The sequence below is a fragment of the Lissotriton vulgaris genome, chromosome 1_1, assembly GCF_964263255.1.
Source record: "Lissotriton vulgaris chromosome 1_1, aLisVul1.2, whole genome shotgun sequence".
Lineage (NCBI taxonomy): Eukaryota > Metazoa > Chordata > Amphibia > Caudata > Salamandridae > Lissotriton > Lissotriton vulgaris.
The window spans coordinates 328,445,881-328,470,183 of record NC_141685.1 but is presented as its reverse complement, the minus strand read 5'-3'; the positions used below and the strand labels follow the sequence as shown (position 1 = coordinate 328,470,183).

The window sequence follows — 24,303 nt, the reverse complement described above, 5'->3', positions numbered from 1 at the left end:
CTGACTCCCAAGTGGTGCCCTTCATGTCCTGGACCCTTGGTGTGGCTCAGCGCTCTTAAAATCAAGCTTTTTGGGATCTTTGTGACTGTGAATGGGCCTGTACGCACTAATGCCGCGCCACTCACAGTGCAAGCTGCTGCCATCCTGTCTCTTCAGACAACAAGCATCGATCACCCATGGGGGACCATCAACACAAGGCTCCAGACCGACCCTTCTGGGACGGCCAGCCTTCTCTGCTCATCACGCCCACCAACGCCCACTATGCTCTACTTGCTCCCTGCAAACCTCTCCAACGGGAACGGGACTCTTGGCACAAAACTTGAGAAGGTAAAACTTCAGTGGTACTAATCTGAGACTGAATTCGACCTGCGCTCCATCACAGTTGGTCTGTACGTTTGACTTTGACCCAGTCCTGCATGATAGCTGCAGGTGGCGCTTAGTGCTTTTATGTGCTGTTTTACAGTTTACCCTTTATAATTTCATAACTCTGGTTCTAATGATTGAATTTTTGCCTTTTTTGTCTTGTTTTATTTATTAAATATTGTTCTAGTTTTCTACCTTGGTGTGGGAGATTTTCTGAGGTATTTTAACTTTTTTACTGTTTGAAGTGTTGCACAAATACTTATTGCCTCGGAGTTAAACCGGACTGCTCAGTGCCACGCTGGCAGAGTGTTGGGCACAGGTTAATTCAGGGTTTTCTTCTGCCTTATCCTGACTAGGAGTGTGGTTGCAGCTTAACCAGGGCTCAGACCCCAGTCAACCAGTAAATCAATCTCTCACAAGCAAACATTGCAACATCTGGTAGCTTAGCACAAAAGCGGTCAGGCTTGACTTTGAAGTGCTACATAAATACTTAACACATTGCTCAAACAGTAATACAGTAAAAACCCAACACAAGAAGAACTTCACACCGATTCTAGAAATAAAGTAACATTTAATAAATTATTTGCCACCAAAACAATAAAAATCCAATGATAGAATCAAAGATGTGTAATTTTAAAGATTTAAGTGAAAATATAGTCTAAAAGCATTAAGCACCAACTGTTATCTGGTCATGCTGGATAGGGTCAAAGTCACAAGTTCAGGCCAACCACGAGGAAGCAAGAGCTGCCACAGGGACCAAGTCAGGCCTTCTGAAATAACGTACCTCAAATTCTGGTGGCGGAGCATTGCGATGTACCAGATGCATCGTGCAGGATTGGGTCTGTAGGGCAGCTATGCGGAGCCTTGCGACGGGGATGCGTTTAGTAGCAGTGATTCTAATGAGAGGTCTTGCTATGGGGATGCATCATGCAGCAGCAGTTCTGATTGACTGCAACTGCAATGAGAAGTCTTGCATTTAAGATGAGTCCCTTAGCAGCAGTTCCAATGAATGGTGGCTACAATGCAAGGCTCTGCATTGAGGATGCATCATCCAGCGGTGGTTCCAATGGGCTGCAGCTGTGATGCGAGGCTTTGTTACCTGGATGCATCATGCAGTCGCGATTTCATGGCCGTCCATGGAGTTGTGTAGCGCTGCAAAGCCTTTATTGTTCCTGTGGCTTCAAAACAGGAGTCAGCCAAGTGATTCTGGTGATCCTTCTTGGAGGTCTGTGTCATACAGGCAGACTGGAGTCAGCATGTCAGGAGCAGCAGCATAAGAGTCCTCTTGCAGCAAAGTAGGCCTTGGTCAGAAAGTAGCCCTTTGTCTGCAAAACAGTCTTGGCCAGTATTCACACAGCTGGGCAGTCCTTCTTGTAGGGATCACAGGTCCAGCAGTGATCTGAAATGTTGGGTCTGATTGTCCAATATTTTTATGTGGTGCCCACTTTGAAGTAGGAGAAGGTTCCGGAAGTTTCTAACCCTAGATGTGCTTGAAATTTCCTGTCTCCCTGCCCTGGCCCAGATTGTCTGGGGTCACAATAGACTAGTGCGTCAAACCCTTTGTTAGTCTCCTCAGGTAGAGCCTTTGTGATGTGCACGTGTGGTAGGTGATAACTCCTCCCCCTCATCAAGTCAGAGACAGCCCAACACCTATGGACCTTTGTTACACTGTCTGGGAGCACTACAGAAAGACCAACTGTCAGCTACACCTAGTCATGTGACCCGGTATAGAGGCTGCAGGCATCAAATGGTAGGTTCAATAAAATACCAACTTTCTAAAAGTGGTATGTTCAGAACTGTGACTTAAAATTAAACTTTACCAGTAAAGAAGGCTTTAAATTTTAATTCTTTAGACACCAAACTCAAATTCCTACCTGCTCCCAATTGAAAGTTATCACTTATTAAATGTTAATAAAGTAAGCCAGTGTTATCCTATGGGAGAGGTAGGCCCCACAGTTGTGAAAAACAAATGTAGGAGTCTTTTTTACTACCAAGACATGCAAACCTTAAGAGTACATGTCCAATTTTTTTAATAGGCTGTGCCATTCCCTCTTAGCTGTGTAGGTCCAATAAGGAATATATGGACAGTTACCCAGTCACCAAAGCAGTGTCAAGTCTAGTTCCACACTTTCCGCCAAAACTGCCATAAACTTTAATAGAAAGGTACTGATGCAGAGTATACAGGATGCTGAAAGATGCTCTGAATAATGTGTGGTCGACAGGTGTCTCTGTGCATTTATTCCTTGGTCCACGAGTAAGGCGGAGGTGACTTTGGCCACAGGGGTCGGTGTCACTTCAAGTGCTCTTTTGGCCAGTAGAAGTCCAGCAATGGCTGGGCTACTTATCTCCGGATACAGTGACTCCAGTGGTTTCCTTTGTTGACGGCTAGTGCCCATCGTGGACAACCAAACCACACTTTGGCAACTCCTGGGTCAGTAGACACAGGTGAACTTTTGAGTCTGTGGAGGAGGTCTTCTTGTCTGCATGTCGGCGGTCAGTGGCGATTCTTTGAAGATGGCTACTGACTAGCCAGAACGGGCTACTCCAGCTTTTATGGGTACTGGTGTTGGAACGGGCGGTCAGCTGACCTACCATTTGGAGTCACTTCTTCATTCTGGAGCTACTTTTCCATGAACAAGGCATCACAGGTGCAGTCCTCTCATCACTAGCCCAAGGAGCAGCAGGGTAGATCAGCAGTTGGTGCAGTCTCTCTTGCCATGTCCAGCACGGCAGCCCTTCTATAGTCCTCTCTTCAGCCCATATGTGATCTTAGGTTCAGAGTGCCAGGGCTGCTATATGTATGCCAGAAGTGCCTGGGTGATGATGTGATCATTATCCAATAGGTAACCAGAATCTCTTCCGCCATCTGACAACATTCTGCTTTGTGTGACATCTTCTAATCCCAGAGTGCACTATTCTGCTCACTCTGAAGAAGAGCCTAGAGGTATGGCTACCTGTGGACCATATGCCCAATGGAAATCTAGTTTGGCTACTGGTTTCCCTGCTCTGTTCCCGCTGCCAGCTCATCTACCTGAACAAAGGGGCAGCCCTATTTGAGTGTGATCTCCATTTTTCCACCAAAGGCTGCTTTTCCTTTGAAGCTTGCCTTTGGGCCAACACCTTGTGTGGCTTCCTGCAAGAGGTAGGTAACACCTCTTTCTGTGGCAGGCCACCATAGTTTTAAAGCCTGGAAGTCATTCATACTACTTACCAGGACGGCAGAAAGCTGTATGGTGGCCAGTACCTGTGAAAGGTCACAGGATACACCGAGCAAAGTGTGGCAACTTTCTAAAAGTTGCCTTTGTTTAAAATTGATATAAAGTTTACTTCGGCATCAAGTGGAGTTTCATGGCATAACTAATTTGATACCCTGAAGTAGCCATTTTAGTAGTCCCATTCAGAGGTTAGCAGGGCTGGGAGAGAAGCCTGTAACTTTGTACTAGCCAATGGGGCTACTAACTCTTTCAAAGTAAAAAATAATATTTTGGACGTTTTACTGTTCGGACGTATGCAAGTATAAATCCCACATAATGATATACTACTCCCTGCTTAGTGACGAGGATGGAAACTGTTGAACCTGAGAAGGCAGTTTCTCGCCGTTGGTTTGAAATGAGTCTCTGTTTTAAGAAACCCGCCTCATGGTAGATGTTCAAGTCCAAGAACACCATCGACTCACTGGACATTTGGTGGGTGAATTTGAGGAATGCGTTTTGTGTGTTCAGCCAAGTCATGAAATCTATAATTGATTGGCCGTCACCATCCTGTAGGTTGCCGCATTGAGCAGAAAAAAGAACCCCCAATACCACGCAATGGCTCATGAGGCCAGCTAGCCTTTGTCCATAAGTAAGCACTGTCCATGAACATGTCTTTTCCCTCCAGAAATCCAACTTAGGAATTATCATGGCGATTTCTTTCTTAATAAATGTGTGTCTTTGACTTTGTGTATGTCCATGTCCTTTTTCTTTACAGGGTTTTTTGGACCTTATTTTGGTTCTTCATCACCCTCCTGTGTTCTGAACAAGTGATTATAATCGACGTCCTACTGTGATGTTATGATTTATCATGTTTTTTGTCTATTTACAGGTTCTGTTCTATTAACGCCAATTGGGCGCAACAGACTTTGTTCCTAATAACACTAATAGGTACATTTCACCTTTAATTTTTGTAGAGTTCACTTTTACATCTACATCTCATGTGAGTAAGGTGAGGATAGTTGTGCATATCCTCGTCTTGAAGAAGGAGTTCTTACACTCCGAAACATGTCGACGCACTTTTGAGGTTGACGTACTCTAATTTGCAGTAAACAACCTCACCCTGCACCCTTTTAATGATACCAGCCGAGGGCTTAAGAAAACTTTTTTTCTCCTACGAGCCAGGTATCTTTTAACCACCACTTTTCACCACCTCACCACTCACACTTGTTTCCCTCACACACACCAACACATAGTTCACTTTGAGTGCTCCTACGTAGTCGTGAGTCGCAGCACGCCGCATCCCGTGGAGGGGTGCGAAGACCCTAATGATGAAGCATGACACCAAGGGGCCTGTTGGTGTGTGAGGGGTATTCAAAACAACATTGTGTGCTCCCCACCATTGTAGGGATCACTACCACTACCAGAGTGGATTTCATTTTGTTTATGTAAATTGCCAGGGGAGACCAAATCCACTTCCTCCTCTCCCTCCTCTTGTTATATTCTTGATGAAAAGATTTAAGCACAACCATGGGTAGCTCTGTCAATTCAAAGGAAGGAAACTTTGGAAGAGTTGATGACTTTTAATATTTTTTATTGTACATTGTTAATTAAAACCGTTACAATATAAAATACAAGAAACACCATATGTAAAATCACAAACATGGATCTGAAATCAGACACAATGGTATGACCAATAATTCAGGTACCAACAATCCCACAAAAAAAAAATCAAATAATTTACAACTTAAAAAAAAGTTCCACAAATTTCTCAAAATTACAGCTTATTTTAATGTGATGACCATTTAAAATCTTAATCAGAGCCTGCCCGCATGACCAAACATTAAGTTGGAAGAGTTGATGAATGTCTTCTCCTGCACTTTGTCTATTCCAACATATGTTCAAAGGCAAAAGAAGCAGCAGTCTAAACAATTGTGTCCAAAGAATGAGAAATCCTGGAAGCATGTCAAAGTAATTTAAGCATGTCTCCGAAACTACGGCATGGGCTCTTTATTGCACAATAGCATCCACTTTGACATGCCTGGTATCTTCACAAGGGAGGGAATGCTTTTTTAGGACGACCCTGTTCCGTTCTGCTACAAAAACATAAAGGAGTGTAGCTGGCTCTGACTAAGTATGCACAACACAGTATTAACAAAACTGCATGTCATTTGCATTTAAACTTGTTTTGAGAATTGTTTGTTACTTTGGTGCTCCTGTGATACAAGGAAAATGCCAAATTCTCCCATTTTTCTGGGTAAGCACTCTTTCGGGTACCGCAGGAGTACCATCCTACACAAAAAATATTTACCCCTTTACTTCCTACCTCAGAGGGCAGGGGGAGAGGGACAACGACACGCAGAAAGGTGACCTGAAACAAAGGGGACAGAGGCCCACACAAGGAGAACGGAGGGCCGGGGGAGGAGGACAAAGGCAGGGGCAGCAAGAGACCTGCGATGAGCAGGTAGTAGTGGCAGGGCAATGCACTATGGACCGAAGGAGGGAGGGGGCAGGGGCATGCATACGGAGAACAAAGGATAGATAGGGGTGGCAGGGGCAGCAAACTGACCTAGAAGGACTGAAGGAATGGGTAATAGCACCACAATAGACCACAGAGGGAGGAGAGAGGGTGGAAGAGGCAGGCACACAGAGAAATGAGCGCAGGAGGGAAGTGGGCATGGGTAGCAAGCTGACCATGAAGGGATGGCCTGAATAGTCAGTGGCAGCAAGCTGGCCACAGAGGACAGCAGAGCAGAGGCAGGTGCACTGACATGTAAAAAAGGGCAGAGGGGAGGGGGCATGGGAAGAATGCGGACCAGAGAGAGCCAGTAACAGGACCAGTGCCATCACAATAGACCACAGAGGGCAGTAAGAAGGGGGCAGGAGCACTGATATGTAGAATAGAGAGGGGCAGCGGCAGCAACAAGACCAGGGAGAGCAGGCACAAGGGTAATAGCAGCCCGACATGGAGAATGAAGGGCAGGTGGGAGATGGGTATGGGCGGGAGCAGCAAGCGGATCAAAGAAAATATGTCAAAATGGGCAGGAGCACCAACCTGACCACAGAAGGCAGGTGGAAGAAGACAGATATAGCAAGCTGATCGGGGAAGACAGGCAGCAGGGACAGTGGGAGCACAATAAACCAAAAAGGGAAGGAGAGATGGAGCAGGGACATACAAACAGCGAATGCAAGCTGAGCCGGGAGAGCAGGTGGCAGTGGAAGGACAAGGTGCCACAGAAAGCAGGAGCAGGGGTGCTGGCTTGCACAAGTAGAACAGAGGGCAGGGAGGAGGGGGGAAGGGTCAGCAAACTGACCAAGGAAGAGTGACGGAAAAGGCAATGGCACCACAAAGGATAGAAGAGAGGGGGGAACAGGTAGGCACACTGAGAAAATATGGCAACAGGGCAGGGGCATGGCTATTCACATGGAGAATGATGGACATGGTAGGGCAAAGAGGTAGGGGCAGCAAGCTGATGAGAGGGCAGGCAAAAGGGGCATTGGCAGCACAATGGACCTTAGAGGATAGGAAGGAGGGTGCAGGGGCACACATGAAGAAAGGAGTGCAGGTGGAGGGGGTCAGTGTGCTGACCACTGAGGACATGACATCATGGATAGGGCAGCACAACGGGCCACTGAGGGCAGTAGGGAGGGGTCCAGGGATATTCACTCCGACAATGGAGGGTGGGCCTGCATGGGTAGGGGCCACAACCTGAGCACAGATTGCAGTAGGGCAACCCTCCTGTTGCACACGCCTATAGGCCAGGCCCTGTGGCCAAATCCTATTGCATGTTCTATAACCATCTGTGGGAGGCCAACCTCCCACTGTGCATGGTCCTGGCTGTGCACAGCAGATGGTTGGCCACAAGGACCAACCTCTAGACAGGTTCTGTGACCAACCACCCACAGGCAGCCAACTCCATGCTGCGCACACTGCCCTGTGCGCAGTGGGGGTGATGGCTGCACGGCCTACACTCTGGCAGGTTCTGCACCCAACTCCCTACAGCATTAGAGATAATCCCCCAAGCTCCTGCTGCACATATTCTTTGGTGCATCAGGGGGTTGGCTGCAGGGAAGATCCTATATCCAAACCCCAAAGATGCCAATCCGACACGGACTACCATCCCACATATCATTAGGTTTTTCACTGTACCTCAGTACCCCCATGGCATCCAAAGAAACTTACGTAGTCCTGCGGTACCATGGGGGTGAAGCTTGAGTGGCAATAGCATTGACACAATAAAAGTATATACATTTTTGTGCCATGGGGCGGTTCCTTTGGACCCCTACCTTAACCTCACCACAAGAGCTAGGGGTCAGGGTATCCCTCCTCTGCCCATTACTACCTTTATTATATTATTTTGTTAACACTTTATTTATCTGTTTTTTAAATTCTTCTTCTTTTTTTAAATTTCTTTTTACCAGGCAAGTGGACCAAGTCCCGTAATGGCAGCTGCAACATTTGTCTTCAAGTTGTGGTCAGACAATTGGATCTCTCTGTAACGCAGAACCGTAACTGGTCTCACAGACCCAAAAGGCTGACAGGAGAAAAAGCTCCCTTGACCAATCAGAGGTCCTCATTTTTTTACTTTGTATTATTGTACTCCCAACGGGACCATCCATACAGTTATCCCCAACTTTTTAACGCTTTCATATCTGCCCTGGTCTCCTCTTCAAACGCGATGTTCTCGAAAATAGCTGAACAGATTTACACCAAATAACATAAAGCACGATTACTGTGTAAAGTTTTACCTTTCTACCAAATTTGGTGTAAATCAGTTCACTCATTTCAGGTGATTGTAGTTCAATGGCATTGATGCCTGTGCCGGAGGTTGGTGTGAGTATGACAGCTAAAAGGTTACCTGACAAACAGGTGGTGTTGGAAGAGCAGTGCTTGAAGTTATTTTCTGAAATGGAGGAAGGATGGTCTCTGTGAGAATTCACCTGGAATGGGGTTCCATTCCCTCTGTGCAGGGCAGGAAAAGACCAGAGGTTTGGTGGTGTACATTCTGGTGCTGATGTGTAGTCTAGCGATGCTGTGGATCATGCATAGCCCTCCAGAGGTCTTGATCATGTATGCCATGAGCAACACTGTGCCATTTTTGATGGTGAGTGCATTTACAAAAAATTATTGACAATCCCTAACCAATGCCTTCTATATTCTAGTAATTATGGGGCAGATGTATCGATATACCTATTTGCGATTCTCAAATAGCGATTTTTTGAGAATCGCTATTTGAGAATTGCAAAATGGTATGTATGTAAAAATTCACTATTTTTTGCGATTTCTTAAAATTCATTAATTGCGATTAGCAAATTGCTAATCGCAATTAAGGAATAATTTCCCATTCATTTCTATGGGCCAGGAGGCCCATAGGAAGGAATGGGAAGTTATTCTCAATTTGCGATTCACAATTTGCTAAGCGCAAATTGAGAATAATTTCAAGGGTGCAAGGGTGTCTTAAGGACACCCTGCTGCACCTCTGAAATTTACATGTGTGTGCATATGGCGCACATACATGCCCTAAGGGCATGTATGAGCGCCACATGGCACCTTTACAAATGCCAAAAAGTACATTTGTAAAAGAATTCGCAAATTACCACCAACTACAAGTTGGTGGTAATTTGCGATTTCTTAAGGTGAAATCACAAAAATTAAATGTTTCTTACATAGCAGTTAAGGAATAGTAATTTGCGATTCCTTCAATGCTTTCGCAAAATTAAGGAATCGCAAAATTTGCGATTCCTTAATTTTTGCCTCATACATACCATTTAAGAATTTTTAGTCGCAAACGCTGCTTTTTTGCGAATAGCAGCGTTTGCGACTAAAATATCCCTTGATACATCTGCCCCTTAGTCAGGTTGCACTCTTTGCTATGGCTCAAAGCTGACTGTACTGACTTTATAGCTCCAATGAGAATGCTGCAAAGCGTTATCATCTTCTACCTATGTAAATAATTACTGCATTACTTCTCCAACTTTCCTTCACTCGCATTTCTGCTCACCTGACTGCCCCTATAATGATGCCTAGGTGTGCGCATACGTATTTTGCCTATGACTGCATGGGTTTTGTCCTTACTTTGTTTTCTCTATGTGTATGTTTGCCAGTAGTGTTGTATGTGCGTTAATGTATGCTCTCCGTGGTCTCATATATACCAGTAGGTGCTGCTCATTGGCAGGCATATGCCAGAATATTATAAGCATATTAGTGTTCTGTGTCTGTGCTTGCCGTACATTATAACCAGACTTATTACTATTGCTGGTGCTTATTTTCTTGTCGGTTCAGTCTGTTTTTCTAGAACAGTTCAATAGCTACTTCTGAACTTGCTGTCTTCAAAGAGGCACATGTATTATTTCCTTTTTTTTAAGAATAGGTGTATTCCATTTAAAGACTTGAGAACCAGCTGCGGTATTTTCTTCGGAGGTTGTTTTTCATCTGGAAAGAGTTGGAAGCGCAGCAGAGTCAGGGCCAGAGCGACTTTCATCTCATTCATGGCAAAGGTCTGGCCTATGCAGTTCCTGATGGACAAAGCAGAAAACATAAATGAAAAAAATAACCAGCATATGCCTGTGGATGAAATGATTCTCAGTGCTGATTGGGACCTACAAATTCTTCACTCTTGAATTACAAAGTTACAAGGACTGGCCTTGTTTTCTTTGACCACCAATTCCCTGTATGTGACTCGAGCTTTCATGAAATGTAAACTTTTCTAAGAACATGATGAATAAAATGAAATTTCATATATGATTTTCACTAAGGCAAGTGAACGGCGCCTCTGGCATTTTTTGGCTTTTGTGTTGGATGACTTCCATGTGCACACACATGTACAAACAGAAAAAGATACAGCATCAAAGTAGCCACAGAAGGTAAAGATTGGGTCCAGACTGGTGACTTTAAGGGCTTAAGGATTCCACCAATCCATAATTCCCATTGACATTTTTAGATGATGCGGTATGAAGAATAACTCTTGAGTTTCTGCTTAACGGTTGAATGTGCCAAGAGATACAGATGCTTGTTAACTATACCTTATTCAGATAACTGCGGAAAAGAGGAAGGATGTGGCATCAGTGGCAGCTTCTCAATACCCTAGTCTGGAAGCGGAATCCACTTGCTAAGAATGAAGGATGGACAACCCTTGGTAGATCCCTTTATGGCGGTGCTCTTGGTTGGTGTGCTAAAATACCAATCAGCCCTGATAGATCCTGGGCAATGAAGCTGCAACCTGCTGTTCTGAGGAATTGTATTCGCTATATTGAAAAACTCAATTTCTTTCCCTGGGAAAAGCACCTGTTGACATGGGACAGAACTTGCAGCTAGATTCATCAAAGTCCCGTTTTGTGAGTCAGTAATAGCGATTATTAAGGAATCGCTATTACAGACTCGCAAAACGGGATTCATGTACAAATCGCAATTTATTTAGCGATTCCTACAGCTTCCTTATTTGCGATTAGATATTTGCTAATCGCAAATAAGGAATAACTCCCCATTCATTCCTATGGGCCTAGGAATGAATGGGAAGACATATCAATGTGTGAATCGCTATTAGCGATTCACATTTTGAAATTGCGATTTCAAGGGTGCAGGGGTGTCCAAAGGACACCCTGTTGCACACCTGAAATGACATTGGATGCTGGTGTTACGCACACACATGTCCCAAGGACATGTGTGTGTGTAACATACAACTTAGAAAAATGCACTTAAGTGCACTTTTCTAAGTTTCCGCTATTTACCACAAGGTTTGACTTCGCGGTAAATAGCGGCCCAAAATTGCAAATTCGCATTTTTTAAATGTATCATGAATTGCATTTAAGGAATCTCAAATAGAGATTCCTTAAATGCAATTGCTCGCAAATTTGCAAATTCTATTGTAGCGATTTTTGCATTTGGGATGATGAATCCCAAATGCAAAAATTGCGCTCGCAAAGGGCCAGATTCTCAGAATCTGGCCCTTTGTGAGCCGATTTTCGTTTCATGAATCTGGCCGTTGGATCCTCTGAAAGACTCAATTTATTGATTTTTATTTTTTTATTATTGGCAAAAATATTAGGAGTTCATTGACAAACATAACTTTCTGATACAAACAAAAGTGATCGAAGAGATACAAAGTGTAGGATGGGCCATATAAGACGCCTGCTGATAAAACCAGGATTTAAAATATGCAAATCAGTATGAATGAATGAAATATTTATTGTACAGATATAATAAAATATAAAATACAATCAACAGTAAATGTAATTGGTAATATATTTTGAGATCCACGACCATAGATAAAATCTGTTCTAAACCTAGTATTGTAATTTATTCCAATAGTGTACGACAACACAATTATAAACAATGTAATTAGCTAGCCAAGAGAGTTATAAACGGGGTTTAGAAATGTTACGGACCTCCCTAGGGATTGATGCTCTCTCATGGAGAAGCACTATTTGATTGCTTCGTGCAATGTTCTTCAGTTTACTTTAATGAAATCACACCTTAGAAACTTTTTCCTGATGGAGAAAAGGATATATGTGCCAGAGATTTGTCTTTGTAACCACGGAGGCGGCACAACCTTAGTGAATGACATTTATTGTTCCAACGACTTTCAAATTAAGCAATTGGTATTTACAGATGGTGAAATCTCAGATACTTAGATTTGCTCCCTGAATTCAGATTTGCAGATTAATAATGGTGAAATGTATCCAGATAAGTGTCTGCGATCAAATCTGAGTTCTTATACTTCCACAGAAAGGTCAGATCTATCTGTTGTGAGTTGACCTTCCAATTCTTCCTTAAAAGATCTTTTCAGGTCAGTCCTGGTATTCTTGAGATCACCAGTAGGCGGGGTAGGCTCTTCTGCCTTACAACCTTAGTGACAGCCACAATGTTCAGGCTTAAAGAAGCGCCGCCTGATAATTGCAGCTCATTATATTTGAAGTATTTCACCATATCCTCCATGGGGTAATGCAGCCACACACAATTTAAAACTAGGCCTGCGTGTCTCGACAGTAGAGAAGTTAAGGTAACTTCCAAACCAATTTCGCATTGGGGGTTGAGGAGCAAAGAAAAAGTAATAATAATAATAAAACCATTTCTAAAGCGCCTGGTTACAATCAGCACAGTGTGTCCCCGCGCTATGATTGCTGTCAACACCCTAAGTAGCTGTTAACACAAGGCTATGAGACAGTCCAAATTCGAGCTGAAGATAATTAAGTATGTGGTAAAACGTAGGTTTTAAGTTCAAGGCGGAATCTCACTTCTGATGGTTCCATACGGAGTTCGATGGGAAGCTCATTCCAGTATTTACCCGCCAGGTACCTGAATGAGCAGCCTCCCATTCTAGCCTTACGGATGCGAGGCAGCCTGAACAGCATAGTTCCCAGTGATCTCAAATTACGTCTGGGACAATGAATGGTTAGAAGCTTTTGCAAATACGCTGGGCCTTTCCCTTGGGCAATGCGATGCGCAATGCACAACACTTTGAACCTAATGCGTTCCTTGATGGGGAGCCAATGGAGCATTGACAGGGCCTGTTTCCCTGATGCTCTGCGAGGCAGGTTCAGCACTAGGCGTGCAGCAGAATTTTGAACATACTGCAGCTGATGAAGCCCTTTCTTACTTACGCCTACGAGCAGGGAATTGCCATAGTCAAGATGGGGCATGACTAAAGTGTGAATTAGAGTTTTCCTGGCACTGATAGGCAGGAGATCTAACACTTTGCGTAATGTTTTAAGGATACCAATGCATCTTCCTGTCTCCTTGCCAACATGTTGTTTAAAGGATAGACTAGAGTCCAATAGGACACCTAAGTTCTTCACAGTCTCCGAAGGAGAAGGTGTCGGACCTAGTTCAGACGGCCACCACGCAGGCGACCAAATGGATGGAGTTTTTCCTATTACTAACAGCTGAGTCTTGTCACCATTTAGGCGCAGACAGTTCTCGTTCATCCAACTTGCTACCGCCGTGAGGCAGGTAACACCTTCACTTTGCTAATATAGAGTGTATCCAGCTTGGCAACAGTTTTATCATTAAAAATATTAAAAATATAAAAAATATTGGAAGCAAGGAACAGAGTTGGAATAAGCTTGCTTCTGAACGCTGTGACTGATGGCCTGACCACCATAAGTCTAGAAGAATTTTTTCAGTGCCAAATGATTAGTTGTTCTTTCATCCGCTTTTAATAGTCTTCCCTGGTAAGTTTTAACAATTGTTACGCCCAGGTAGTTATAGGAAGTCTCTTTTTCTAGGTGTTGGCTATCAAGTGTCGGTCTTAGAGAGCTTCTTCCTCCACCAAAACACATGACTTTTGTCTTGTCAGAGTTGACCTGTAAGTCATTCAATTTATTAAACTCCCGTTGCCTCATCAGTTGAAATGGAAGTGTCCGTGGGGTTAACGAAAATAGAACAATATTGTCAGCATAAGAAGGATTGCTGATGGACTTAGCGCCTAGTTTGGGCACAAGACCAGATGCAAAACAGTAAATGTAAGCAAAATATATTTCAAATTAATTCTTTAAAAAAATCATTAGCATAACCAGGAACATGTAAAGTAATGCATTACTTACAAGGATCACTTGGTACTCGTCAGAAAAATTAAGTAGATTTAGACCACTTGATGTTATCTTCTGCTCTATGACAGCAAAGCTCCAAGAATAGAGTCCCAGTTTTGAATGAAGTTTTCCATTATCATGAGCCTACTAGGAATAGTACCTGATTTGGATTAATTAGAAATAGTTGCTCAGATGGCACCAGCACTAGCACACATTGTTTGACTGGTAATATTGTATTACTCATTGTTTTCAGATTCATATGTTCTCTATTTTACTATTGGTCCTTTAAAATTAGAAGTTCCTCTTAATGATAAGTATGAATTTTCTCACCCAAAATCTTGAGGTTTTTCAACTTAGACTATAGTAATGCCACCTTCAGCCAGATTTTCTGTCGTGCCAATTTCTTTTGCTGTACTGAACGTGTCCCCATTAATTCCTCATTACAATTATTATATTGGAGGAAATATTCATTTAATAGGCTCAAGAAGTTTATTCTGTTTACTTCTGGGTAGGTTATTATTAGTTTTAAAATATTACTTCAATTTAAGATGTCGAATAATACTCCACAAATGTGTGTGAATATCATTGGGCAAGTTGCTGGTAGTTTACTACTACCCAAAAATGTTTGGAAATATCAGATAGCAATATGGCATTGCCATTTGGGGAATACATTATACCAGGATACCTGTATTACCATTAACAGTAGAAATAAGGAGAGATGTGTGAAATGCCTGGCCAATCAACATAAGCATGTTACTAAAACAGTGTTCTTTCATTGGCAGGCTTTGGGTAACCTGTTGGCAAAGACTGGATATACTCATCAGGTAGCAGCAGCTGCTTCGAGATGCAGCAATTTAAAAGACCAGCTCAGTTTAGGCAGAACTAACCATCACTCTTTAAATTAGTCAAGTCAAGTCAAGTCAAGAGATTTATATAGCGCGCTACATACCCATAGGGTCTCAAGGCGCTAGAGGAGGGGTGGGGAATTACTTGTCGAATATCCAAGTTTTAAGTTGTTTTCTGAATGCTAGGTTGTTCTGAGTAAGGCGAAGGTGAGTGGGAAGTGAGTTCCAGGTTTTAGCTGCCAGGTAGGAGAAGGATCTAGCTCCCATGGTGGTTTTGTTGAAGCGAGGTACAGTGGCAAGGGCTTGGTTGGAGGATCGTAGCTGACGGGAGGGGGTGTAGAAGGACAGTTGTGTGTTGAGGCATTCGGGTCCAAGTTCGTAAAGTGCTTTGTGTGCGTGGGTTAGGAGGCGGAAGGTAATCCTCTTATTTACGGGGAGCCAGTGGAGTTTTTTCAGGTGACCAGAGATGTGTTCTTTACGCGGGATGTCTAGTATGAGCCTGGCTGAAGCATTCTGGATGCGCTGGAGTTTTTTCTGGAGTTTTGCGGTGGTACCGGCGTATAGTGTGTTTCCGTAGTCCAGTCGGCTCGTAACCAGTGCGTGGGTGACCGTTTTTCTAGTTTCGGTGGGGATCCAGCGAAATGTTTTTTTGAGCATGCGAAGAATGTTGAAGCAAGATGATGAAACGGCGTTGACTTGTCTGGTCATCAAGAGTGAGGAGTCCAAGATGATGCCCAGGTTCCGTGCGTGGTCCGTCGGGATGGGTGCTTTTCCAAGGGCTTCTGGCCACCAAGAGTCATCCCAGGCGGAGGGGGAGGTGCCTAGGATGAGGACTTCTGTTTTGTCCGAGTTCAGTTTTAGACGGCTGTGCTTCATCCACTCGGCTACTTCTTTCATTCCTTCGTGTAAGTTGGTTTTGGCGGTGTTAGGGTCTTTGGTGAGTGATAGGATCAGTTGAGTGTCATCCGCGTAGGAGATGATGTTGAGATTGTGTTGGCGAGCGATGGCCGCAAGGGGGCTCATGTATACGTTGAAGAGAGTGGGGCTGAGTGACGATCCTTGTGGCACGCCGCAGATGACTTCAGAGGCCTCTGACTTGAATGGTGGGAGGCGGACTCTCTGGGTTCTTCCGGTGAGGAACGAGGTGATCCATTCCAGTGCTTTTCCTTGAATTCCTACGTTTCTGAGGCGCTGTAGAAGGGTGCTATGACAGACTGTGTCGAAGGCAGCGGAGAGGTCGAGGAGGATGAGGGCGACTGTGTCTCCATTGTCCAGTAGAGTTCGAATGTCGTCTGTTGCTGCGATAAGTGCGGTCTCAGTGCTGTGTTTGGCTCGGAAGCCGGACTGTGAGGGGTCGAGGGATTTGTTGGTTTCGAGGAAGGAGGCGAGTAATTAAGGTGGTAATGCAATCACTGCAGGTAGGTGTTTACTGCGGCTATTTCTTTTTTCATGCTATGTAATTTTGCTTCAGTTGGTAACCCGGCAGAGTGGTTTTTACTACAACCTGGAATTTTTACCTTCTGTAGTTATCGCATGTAGCATCGTCAGTGGTGCTAGTAAATACTGTCAGTGGAATTCATCCTTGGGAGAGGAGTCCTCACATATTGACATAACTTACAATTTGGAAAGAAAATGGGTCAAAATTTAATGATTAAGAACAGTAGGTTAGTCCATTTCGGATAGCAGAGGCAATGCACATATTTGGGTGAAGAGCTCAGCTCATGGTTTGAAACCGGTTTCATCGTGAGGTGTGAACCAGCATCCCTCTGTGTATAAACAGCCCCTCTCATTCAAATTCCTGTGGTTAACAGCAGTGTAATCAACAGAACAAATTGACTGTACCTTGAACCAGCGGCAAATGGCAAGAATGCATGAGGTGAGCGAGAAGATGTGTTTTCAGGTGAAAATCGCTCAGGGTCAAAGATCTACAAAAACAAGGGAAACACCATTAACAATGAAGATATTAGATATCAACCAACAATACCAAAAAACAAAACTAATTAAAAACTTAAAATCTTAGTGACTCCAGTAAATCGGTCATTGAGGATTAGTCCGCCTCAAACCTGCACTTTGTTACGAAATGGCCTTTTTAAGAGACAGGGCAGTGGGAACAGCATACGTTGTCAGTCATTGTCTTACAAGCTGGTTACGCCCTAGAAGGCTCAATAACTCTTCTCATAATCACTGACTTATCAACCCTCATTCTCGTTGGCACAAATATCTACTCCCGGTTCCTTTCCCAGATTTTCTCATTTACAGCCTATAAAAATCCCACCAAGTTTTCAGGCTTAGCTCCCTTCCTTCCTTCTTGTGGTATTTGGCACCTTTTCTCCTTGATTCTATTGGCCACTGGGGAGCCTGTCAAATCCTGGGCCAGAAATGCCATACCATTTTCCTTAACCATATCCTAACTTTATAAACTTTACACAATAGTGCAACTCCTAGACCTTTGTTGAGGCCTTTGCAAATACATTACCATATCCTAACTTTATAAACGTTACTCTATTTTGCAACTCTTAGCACTTGTGAGCTGTGTAAATCCTAACTAGAGGTAAATGGGTGTTCATGCCAAAAGAAGGATTCTATTGTTGACAGCAATTACTGCAACCCAAGGTTTTGCCCACAAAACATTTTTCCAGGTTAACAATTATCTGAATGTTTGTGGGTAAAACAAAGTGGGCCCGATTCACAGAATGAACTTAAGACTCAATCCTAAACTTACTACTATTTTGGTATTCACAGAATGCACTTACTACTTTTGGCATTCACAGAATGAATTTACTACTTTCGGTATTCACTGAAGTTAGGATTTTGTCTTAAGTCTGTCTTAAGTTTGTCTTAAGACAAACTTAAGACAAAATCCTAACTTCTGTGAATACCAAAAGTAGTAAGCTCATTCTGTGAATGCCAAAATAGTAGTAAGTTTAGGATTGAGTCTTAAGTTAATTCTGTGAATCAGACCCACAGAGTCTTGGGTTGTCCACCTCATTACTTGGCAAAACATACAGTTTTAACTATATGTTTTCCTTCATTCTAAGTCCTAAACTTAGGATCGTCTGGTAATATTATGCCCCCTAAATACTGGCCCGAAGATATCAATAACCGCACATAGAGTAGTAAGGCATCCGTTTTTGCACTGGGCTCTTAATGAGCACCTTAGTCTTAGTGTTAATTTCTTAATATAACCACCATTAAGAAACTCATTGCCCAGGGTTGATGTTTCTGTCCCCACTTGGAAAGTTTCATTATTATGAAACCTTTCCCCAATTCCATTATTTTGAATACATCCTCATTCCAGGGAGTGATAGATGCACTCTGTTCTGTTAAAACTGGGATGGGTGCGGACACAAAGTTTTTCTTGATTTTACCATGTATTCTTTTCTTCCAGGAAACATACTGATATTTCTCTGCTTACCTTCTATGGTGCCCTAAATATGCTACTGGCTTTCTGCACCCTTGCACAACCAGCATGATAACAGCTGTGTACATACCACCTCTGTGCCAGACCACTTTTCCTTTAGGTCTTTCTAAATTAACTCGATCTGTTCTAATTCTGTGATCTCCACTAGATTATACTTCCAAAGTCTAACCATGATCTCTTTTTTCTCAGTCCAATCATGGTCGGCACAGGTTAGCCCACCACATGCCTACAAAGTTTCCTCCTCCTGAAAGGGACAGGTCAGCTGCTGTCTACACTCCTCCTTTACAACCACCTCTGACTGTTTCTTGAAAGATTGTCGAGGAACCCACATTTTCAATGCTTTGTCTGACATACCATCCGAAGCTGTTGGTTTTCCATTTCCCCAGTTCAATTATTGGCTCTCTTTGCATGCCTTGCCAGTGCCTTTTCATAAGGATTAAGAGGCAACTGTCTTCTGGGGCTTTGTATCCTCATGCCTGCATAACATCCCCTTTACTCACACTTTGGAAGCCTGAAACCCTTCCATTCTTGACTTTAAACGGATGTGCTCAAATCTAGACCAAGGCAACTGTACACATATCCCGTTGCCTTTATGGTACATTTTGCATTTTCTCACCCAAAACTACAGCATTCAGTTATGAAATTCTATATAACAGGTGATCTTGCCACCTTTGAAATTAGCAAAACCCCAAAAAGACAGCTATAAATATTGAAGGCAATGAACTAGCCACACTGATCAAATATTTAATGTAATAGTGCTGTAGCTTTTTTACATATAAATTAAAATTGCATTATCATTTTACAATAACAATATTTTACAAACTTTTTTACTTTTTCTATACTTGACTGCAGAGATCGTGTGAAAAGTTACTAGCGGTGCTAGCAGTAACGTAAACTTATAAATTTGGCTCTGTTGCCTGGGGTCGAGACATGTAAGTCTACACTTTGACTGTTCGCCATTTGAGAGTGTAAAGTTACTACAAAGGTAGAAAAGTTATGGCAAGTGTAAGGCTACATTTACACAAGTAGATTTACTCACAATATACAGTGTCCTTTGTGAATAGGCCCCTCAGTGCATCTTCCTACTAGTTTCATTTGCCCCTGTTGCACCTCTGTATCCCACTGCAGATCTCTAAATGCCTCCCCTGCCTTTTTATGCACATAACCGGACACCTGGGTATCTCTCAACTTTTTAAATCCAACCTCTCTATTTCTCCATTTTCCCATTCTGGGTTGACCCATAGTAAGATGTTTGCATGTCCCTCATAAGTGCCATTCTGTCCCCTCTAAAACCACCTGGCTCTCCACTCTCCCTCTTCTAGGCTCTTACTTTTTGACCTACCACTCTCCAGCACCTCATATCATCTCTCTTTACATACAGACATCCACCACTTTTCCTTGGATTTCTGTAGCCGGTATATACCTATGCCAATATCAGCACAGCATTCCCTCTCATTTTGACTTTACTCTTGTCAGTTCATGCTTTGGCACAGTGGCACCCAATTGATTACGACCAGGTTTCCTGAGACCCAAAATTCCCACAAAAAGACAACGCTTCAGAATATGTATACATTTTCCCTCATCACAAAAGATATGAGAGCATGTGTATACTATATAGTTTTTATATATTGTTGGACTTGGCCCTATTTGCATGGTCATCCCTGAACTTTTTGCCTTCCTCCTCTATTTTTTCTGACCTGTTGTTGGCTGTTTATGACTCTGGGCACTTTACCACTGCTGTTCAGTGCTAAAGTGCATATGCTCTCCCTATTGTAAATTGATGAATGGATTAGTGACCCCATGATTGGCTGATTTGGTTTACTTGTCAGACCCTAGTACAGTGCACTGAGTGCGCCCAGGGCTTGTAAATCCAAATGCAGCTAGTGGGCTTGCAGCACTGGTTGTGCCACCCACAGAAGCAGCCTTGTAAAATGTGACTGGGCACGTGCACCCACTTGCCAGTCCCTAAACCTTACCTTTTCTTCATATCAGACACCCCTATGGTAGGCCCAAGGGCAGGGTGCATTGTAAGTATAAGGTAGGACATGCCCTGGTGTGTGTGGCATTTCCTAATAGTGAATTACAGCCATTTTCGTTTTTCACTATTGCAAGGTTACCTGTTCTCCGTAGGCCAGAATGGGCAGTTACATTATTACATATTATAATCCTAACAGACTCAGGGAACATGGTAGAAATTCGGGTTTAGTATGCCTGAACTCAGAATGATAAAATACATCTTTTAGTGAAATTGGTTTTAACATTCTGTGTTTGAAAATACCGCTTCGTGAAAGTAGGTATTTTCTTGTCTAACTATCCAAGCCTGCCTCGGCTATGTTGTGTATTCCTTGTCTCGAGTTTGCGTGACAGGGCTGGGGGGTTCCAGGAGGCAGAGTGAGTCAGCACAGGGCTGAATAGAGAGATCTGCATGTAGATGGGTGGGAGGATTTCCACCTGGGACCTGAATAGGGCTGTGCCTTTCCTCCACAATGCTGGCTCTACCTCCTGTGGGGCGTCTGATGTCTCGGCCCTGCACTGTTAAAGGAGAGAAAGAGTCATGTCAACAGAGTGCTCTAGGGCTGTGCATTAACTTCACAATGCTGACTCCACCTCCTGTGGGGCATCTGATGTTTCTGCCCTGCACTGTGAAAAGAAAGAATGAGCCATGTAAACAGAGTGCTCCAGAAGTGATTTGGACTAGGCAAGGGCCCTCTGCCAGCAGAGGAAAAAGGATTTTGGGGAATAAGTATTGGGACCCTGATCCCAAGAATGTAGATCAATTTTGGACTACAAGAAGAAACCTTTGCTGAGGAGAGGAACCTGGAGCAACTGAGGAGAGACTATCCCTAAGCTGAAGTGCCGCTTGGGGGATTGGCCTGCAGCAGTTGCCTGACTGCCAAAGAAAGGAGAAAGGACTTAGTGTGCACTTTATTCAACTTGTGAAGGATCTCCAAGGGCTTCAGAGGAGAGCTTGCCTCCTGCTGAAGTCTCAGGGACAACAGACTTTAAACCCCAGCTCCCCAAGAGTTCTTTGGAAGTGCCTGTTCCTGTTTTGGGCCTTCTGAGGGACTGCGTGTCGCATGGAGCCGGAAGCGCGACTCAAGAGGCGGAAGCATGTCGCAGCCGCTGGATGATGGGGCTTGTCAGGTGACATCCGCCACCATTGCACGGACCTTTGCGGACTATTACGCGGCCCTGTACGGAGCTCGTCCTCCAGGTGCCTCCCTGGCGGACTTGCTGAAGGAGACCGGTACTCGGTTGCCGTATCTCCCCCAGGCGATAGCCGATACCTTGGATCACCCATTTACCCCGGAAGAAATACACGGGGCGATGTCACTGCTACATTCGGGCAAGACTCCCGGATCTGATGGCTACCCTCAGGAGTATTACGCGGCCTTCCGCTGTGATTTGGTTCCCCAGTTAGTGGAACGTTTTAAACTTGTGGTGGACGAAGGGTCCTTCTCGCCTGAAACCGATGTGGCCACCATCGTGGTCACCCCCAAAACGCAACCGCCCTCCCTGGACTGTGCGGATTACCGCCCGATCTCATTGATCAATACAGAGGTAAAGATTTATGCCACCACAATAGCCCAGCGGCTCCGCCCGCTCCTTCAAGACTTAGTCCATCCTGATCAATGCGGGTTTATGCCCGCCAGAGGTACCCGTCACTGCATTTGTCGCCTCCATTTGGCTCTAGCTCACCGTCACCATTTGACCACGTATCTGGCACTCCTATTCATCAACTTTGAAAAAGCCTTTATTACGGTGGATTGGAGCTACCTTGGATTCGTTCTTGAGCTGATGGGATTTGGTCCTCCCTTCCGCAACCTGATTAGAGTCCTCTACAGCAAACCCAGACCCGGCGAGCTGTCTGAGGCATTCACAATCCGGAGGGGTACCTGCTAGGGGTGTCCACTCTCCCCGCTCTTGTTCGCGCTGGCTATGGAGCCCCTGGCGGCGCTCATCCGCCAGGACCCTCTCATCCAAGGCTGGGCCTGGGACCGGAGTCAGATTGACAAGATTGCCTTCTACGCGGACGATGTTCTGCTTTTTCTGGCTGACCTTGAAACTCTGGACCAGGTGCCTAGAGGCCCTTTCTGCCTCCAAACTGGTTTCTGGCCTGCGACGCAACCCGGCTAAGTCGACCCTGGTCCCCTTGCACCCTACTTGCGCATGCTTTGACTGGCAGGCAACTATTCCCCTCCGGAGGCAATCATTCAAATACCTGGGTGTGTGGGTCACCCTCCTGCCGGAGCTCGAGTGGGCCCTGAATATTGCACCTTTGGTCACTAAGATGAAGGCAGACCTTAAGAAATGGCAGGTCCTACCCCTCAACCCCCTGGGCAGAAGCGCGCTCTTCAAATGCTTTCTCTACATTCTACAAAATGTCACATCCATCTTCCGGGTAGCTGGTTTCGGGAACTAGATGGCGCTCTTAACCGGTTCTTGTGGGGAGGAAGAAGGCCCACGAATGTCCCTGACACACTGTCTTATTCCCCCCTTTGATAGGGGCACAGGGGTGACCAACGTCCACCTCTACTACCTGGCCATGAAACTCATTGTGATCCACGACTGGTTCGCGGGCTGCTGGTCCGACCCTACATACCAGGTGGAACTAAGTGCAATGGACTTCCCACAGATCCAGGCATTTCTTTATGGTAGCCCGATACCACAGGCTCTTCCTCCTGTCACCAGGACGGTGTTCGCAGTCTGGCGTACAGCCCTTCGTCATGTGCAATGGGACCGGAAGCTTACTAGGCAAACGCCGCTGTGGAGCGGAGCTTGGTTGCGGGAGGTCTCATCCTTGCAGGATTGCCGTTGCTGGGATTTAGTTGGGGTCTCGCTACTGGGAGATGTGTGGCTGGGAGACCACATTCGGTCCTTTGCGGATTTACAGCAACGCCACACCCTTCTTCCTTCCCAATTCTACAAGTACCTCCAACTCAGGCACGCCCTACACACTCACATTCCATCCCCCGTCTCTCTCCCAGAATTGAGCCCCTTGGAAGCCCAGGTGATGATGGGGAACCTGGGGAGGGGTGGGGTCTCCCACTTATACCGGGCGCTTGTGAACAATGGTCTTGCATCCCTAGACCAGCTCCGTGATCGCTAGGAGGGTTGGGAGGGTCCTTTGGAGGAGGCGGACTGGCGTGATGCCCTTAAGGCACCCAAAACATTGAAAACATCCTCCAAGTTACGCCTTGTCCAACTTTACTTCCTCCATGCAGCATACCTCTCTCCGGCGTGCCTTTTCCGGGCCCAAATGCGACCCTCCCCAGCCTGCGCCGCTGCGAGTCTGCCCCAGCAGATTTCTATCACATGGTATGGCGCCGTTCTGAAGGGGGGTGGAACGCGAACTTACTCAGGCCCTCGGATGGGAGGTTCCCGCGACCCGAAGCGCTTGCTGCTGGGAGTGTTCGATGGCCTCGATGGCTCCAGGGCTGACAAGAGATTCCTGGGGACAGCAGTGGCGGTGGCAAAGAGGGATATAGCTGCGCTCTGGTCTCAGGCTAAGGCCCCGATTGTGCAGAGGTGGAGGAAGGGAGTGGACAGGTGTGGAGCGCAAGAAGAGACTCTTTGAGGCCCGGGGTTGTCCTGAATTATTTGCGAAGGTATGGGGTAAATGGTTCAATATGTTGCCTGTATAAAGATACGACTGCACTTGTGCGCTTATAGAGCTATGGGATGAACGTACTAAATTCAAATGGCCCGTTTGTGCTTGTTGTCAACTGTACTTGCTCAAATTTCCTTAAGTGTAACGCTTGATCTGCTACCAATGAATGTATTTGTTTAAAAAAAAAATCAATAAAGTTGATTATCCCAAAAAAAAGCATCAAAACACCCTTTGCAGCAACAGCCAGGCAATGCAAACCACTTCACACACACAGACCCTGTTTTTCTAATTTTCAAATTCATCAGTAGGTGTACAATACATTATACATACGACAGGTTCAATATT

The 24,303-nt window shown here is 44.8% G+C and overlaps 1 protein-coding gene across 1 annotated transcript in view; it reads right to left on the bottom strand.

Moving 5' to 3' along the window:
• Positions 1 to 9,807: 9,807 nt before the first annotated feature.
• Positions 9,808 to 24,303, bottom strand: part of LOC147747127 (cytochrome P450 4B1-like) — a 189,979-nt gene continuing 175,483 nt past the window's right edge. The window contains exons 11-12 of the mRNA XM_086952386.1: positions 16,769 to 16,851; positions 9,808 to 10,070 (exon numbers count right to left, since the gene is read on the bottom strand). Of these exons, the coding sequence (XP_086808512.1) occupies positions 9,902 to 10,070; positions 16,769 to 16,851 (252 nt within the window). The 3' untranslated portion in view covers positions 9,808 to 9,901. The remainder of the gene's footprint in view (positions 10,071 to 16,768; positions 16,852 to 24,303) is intronic.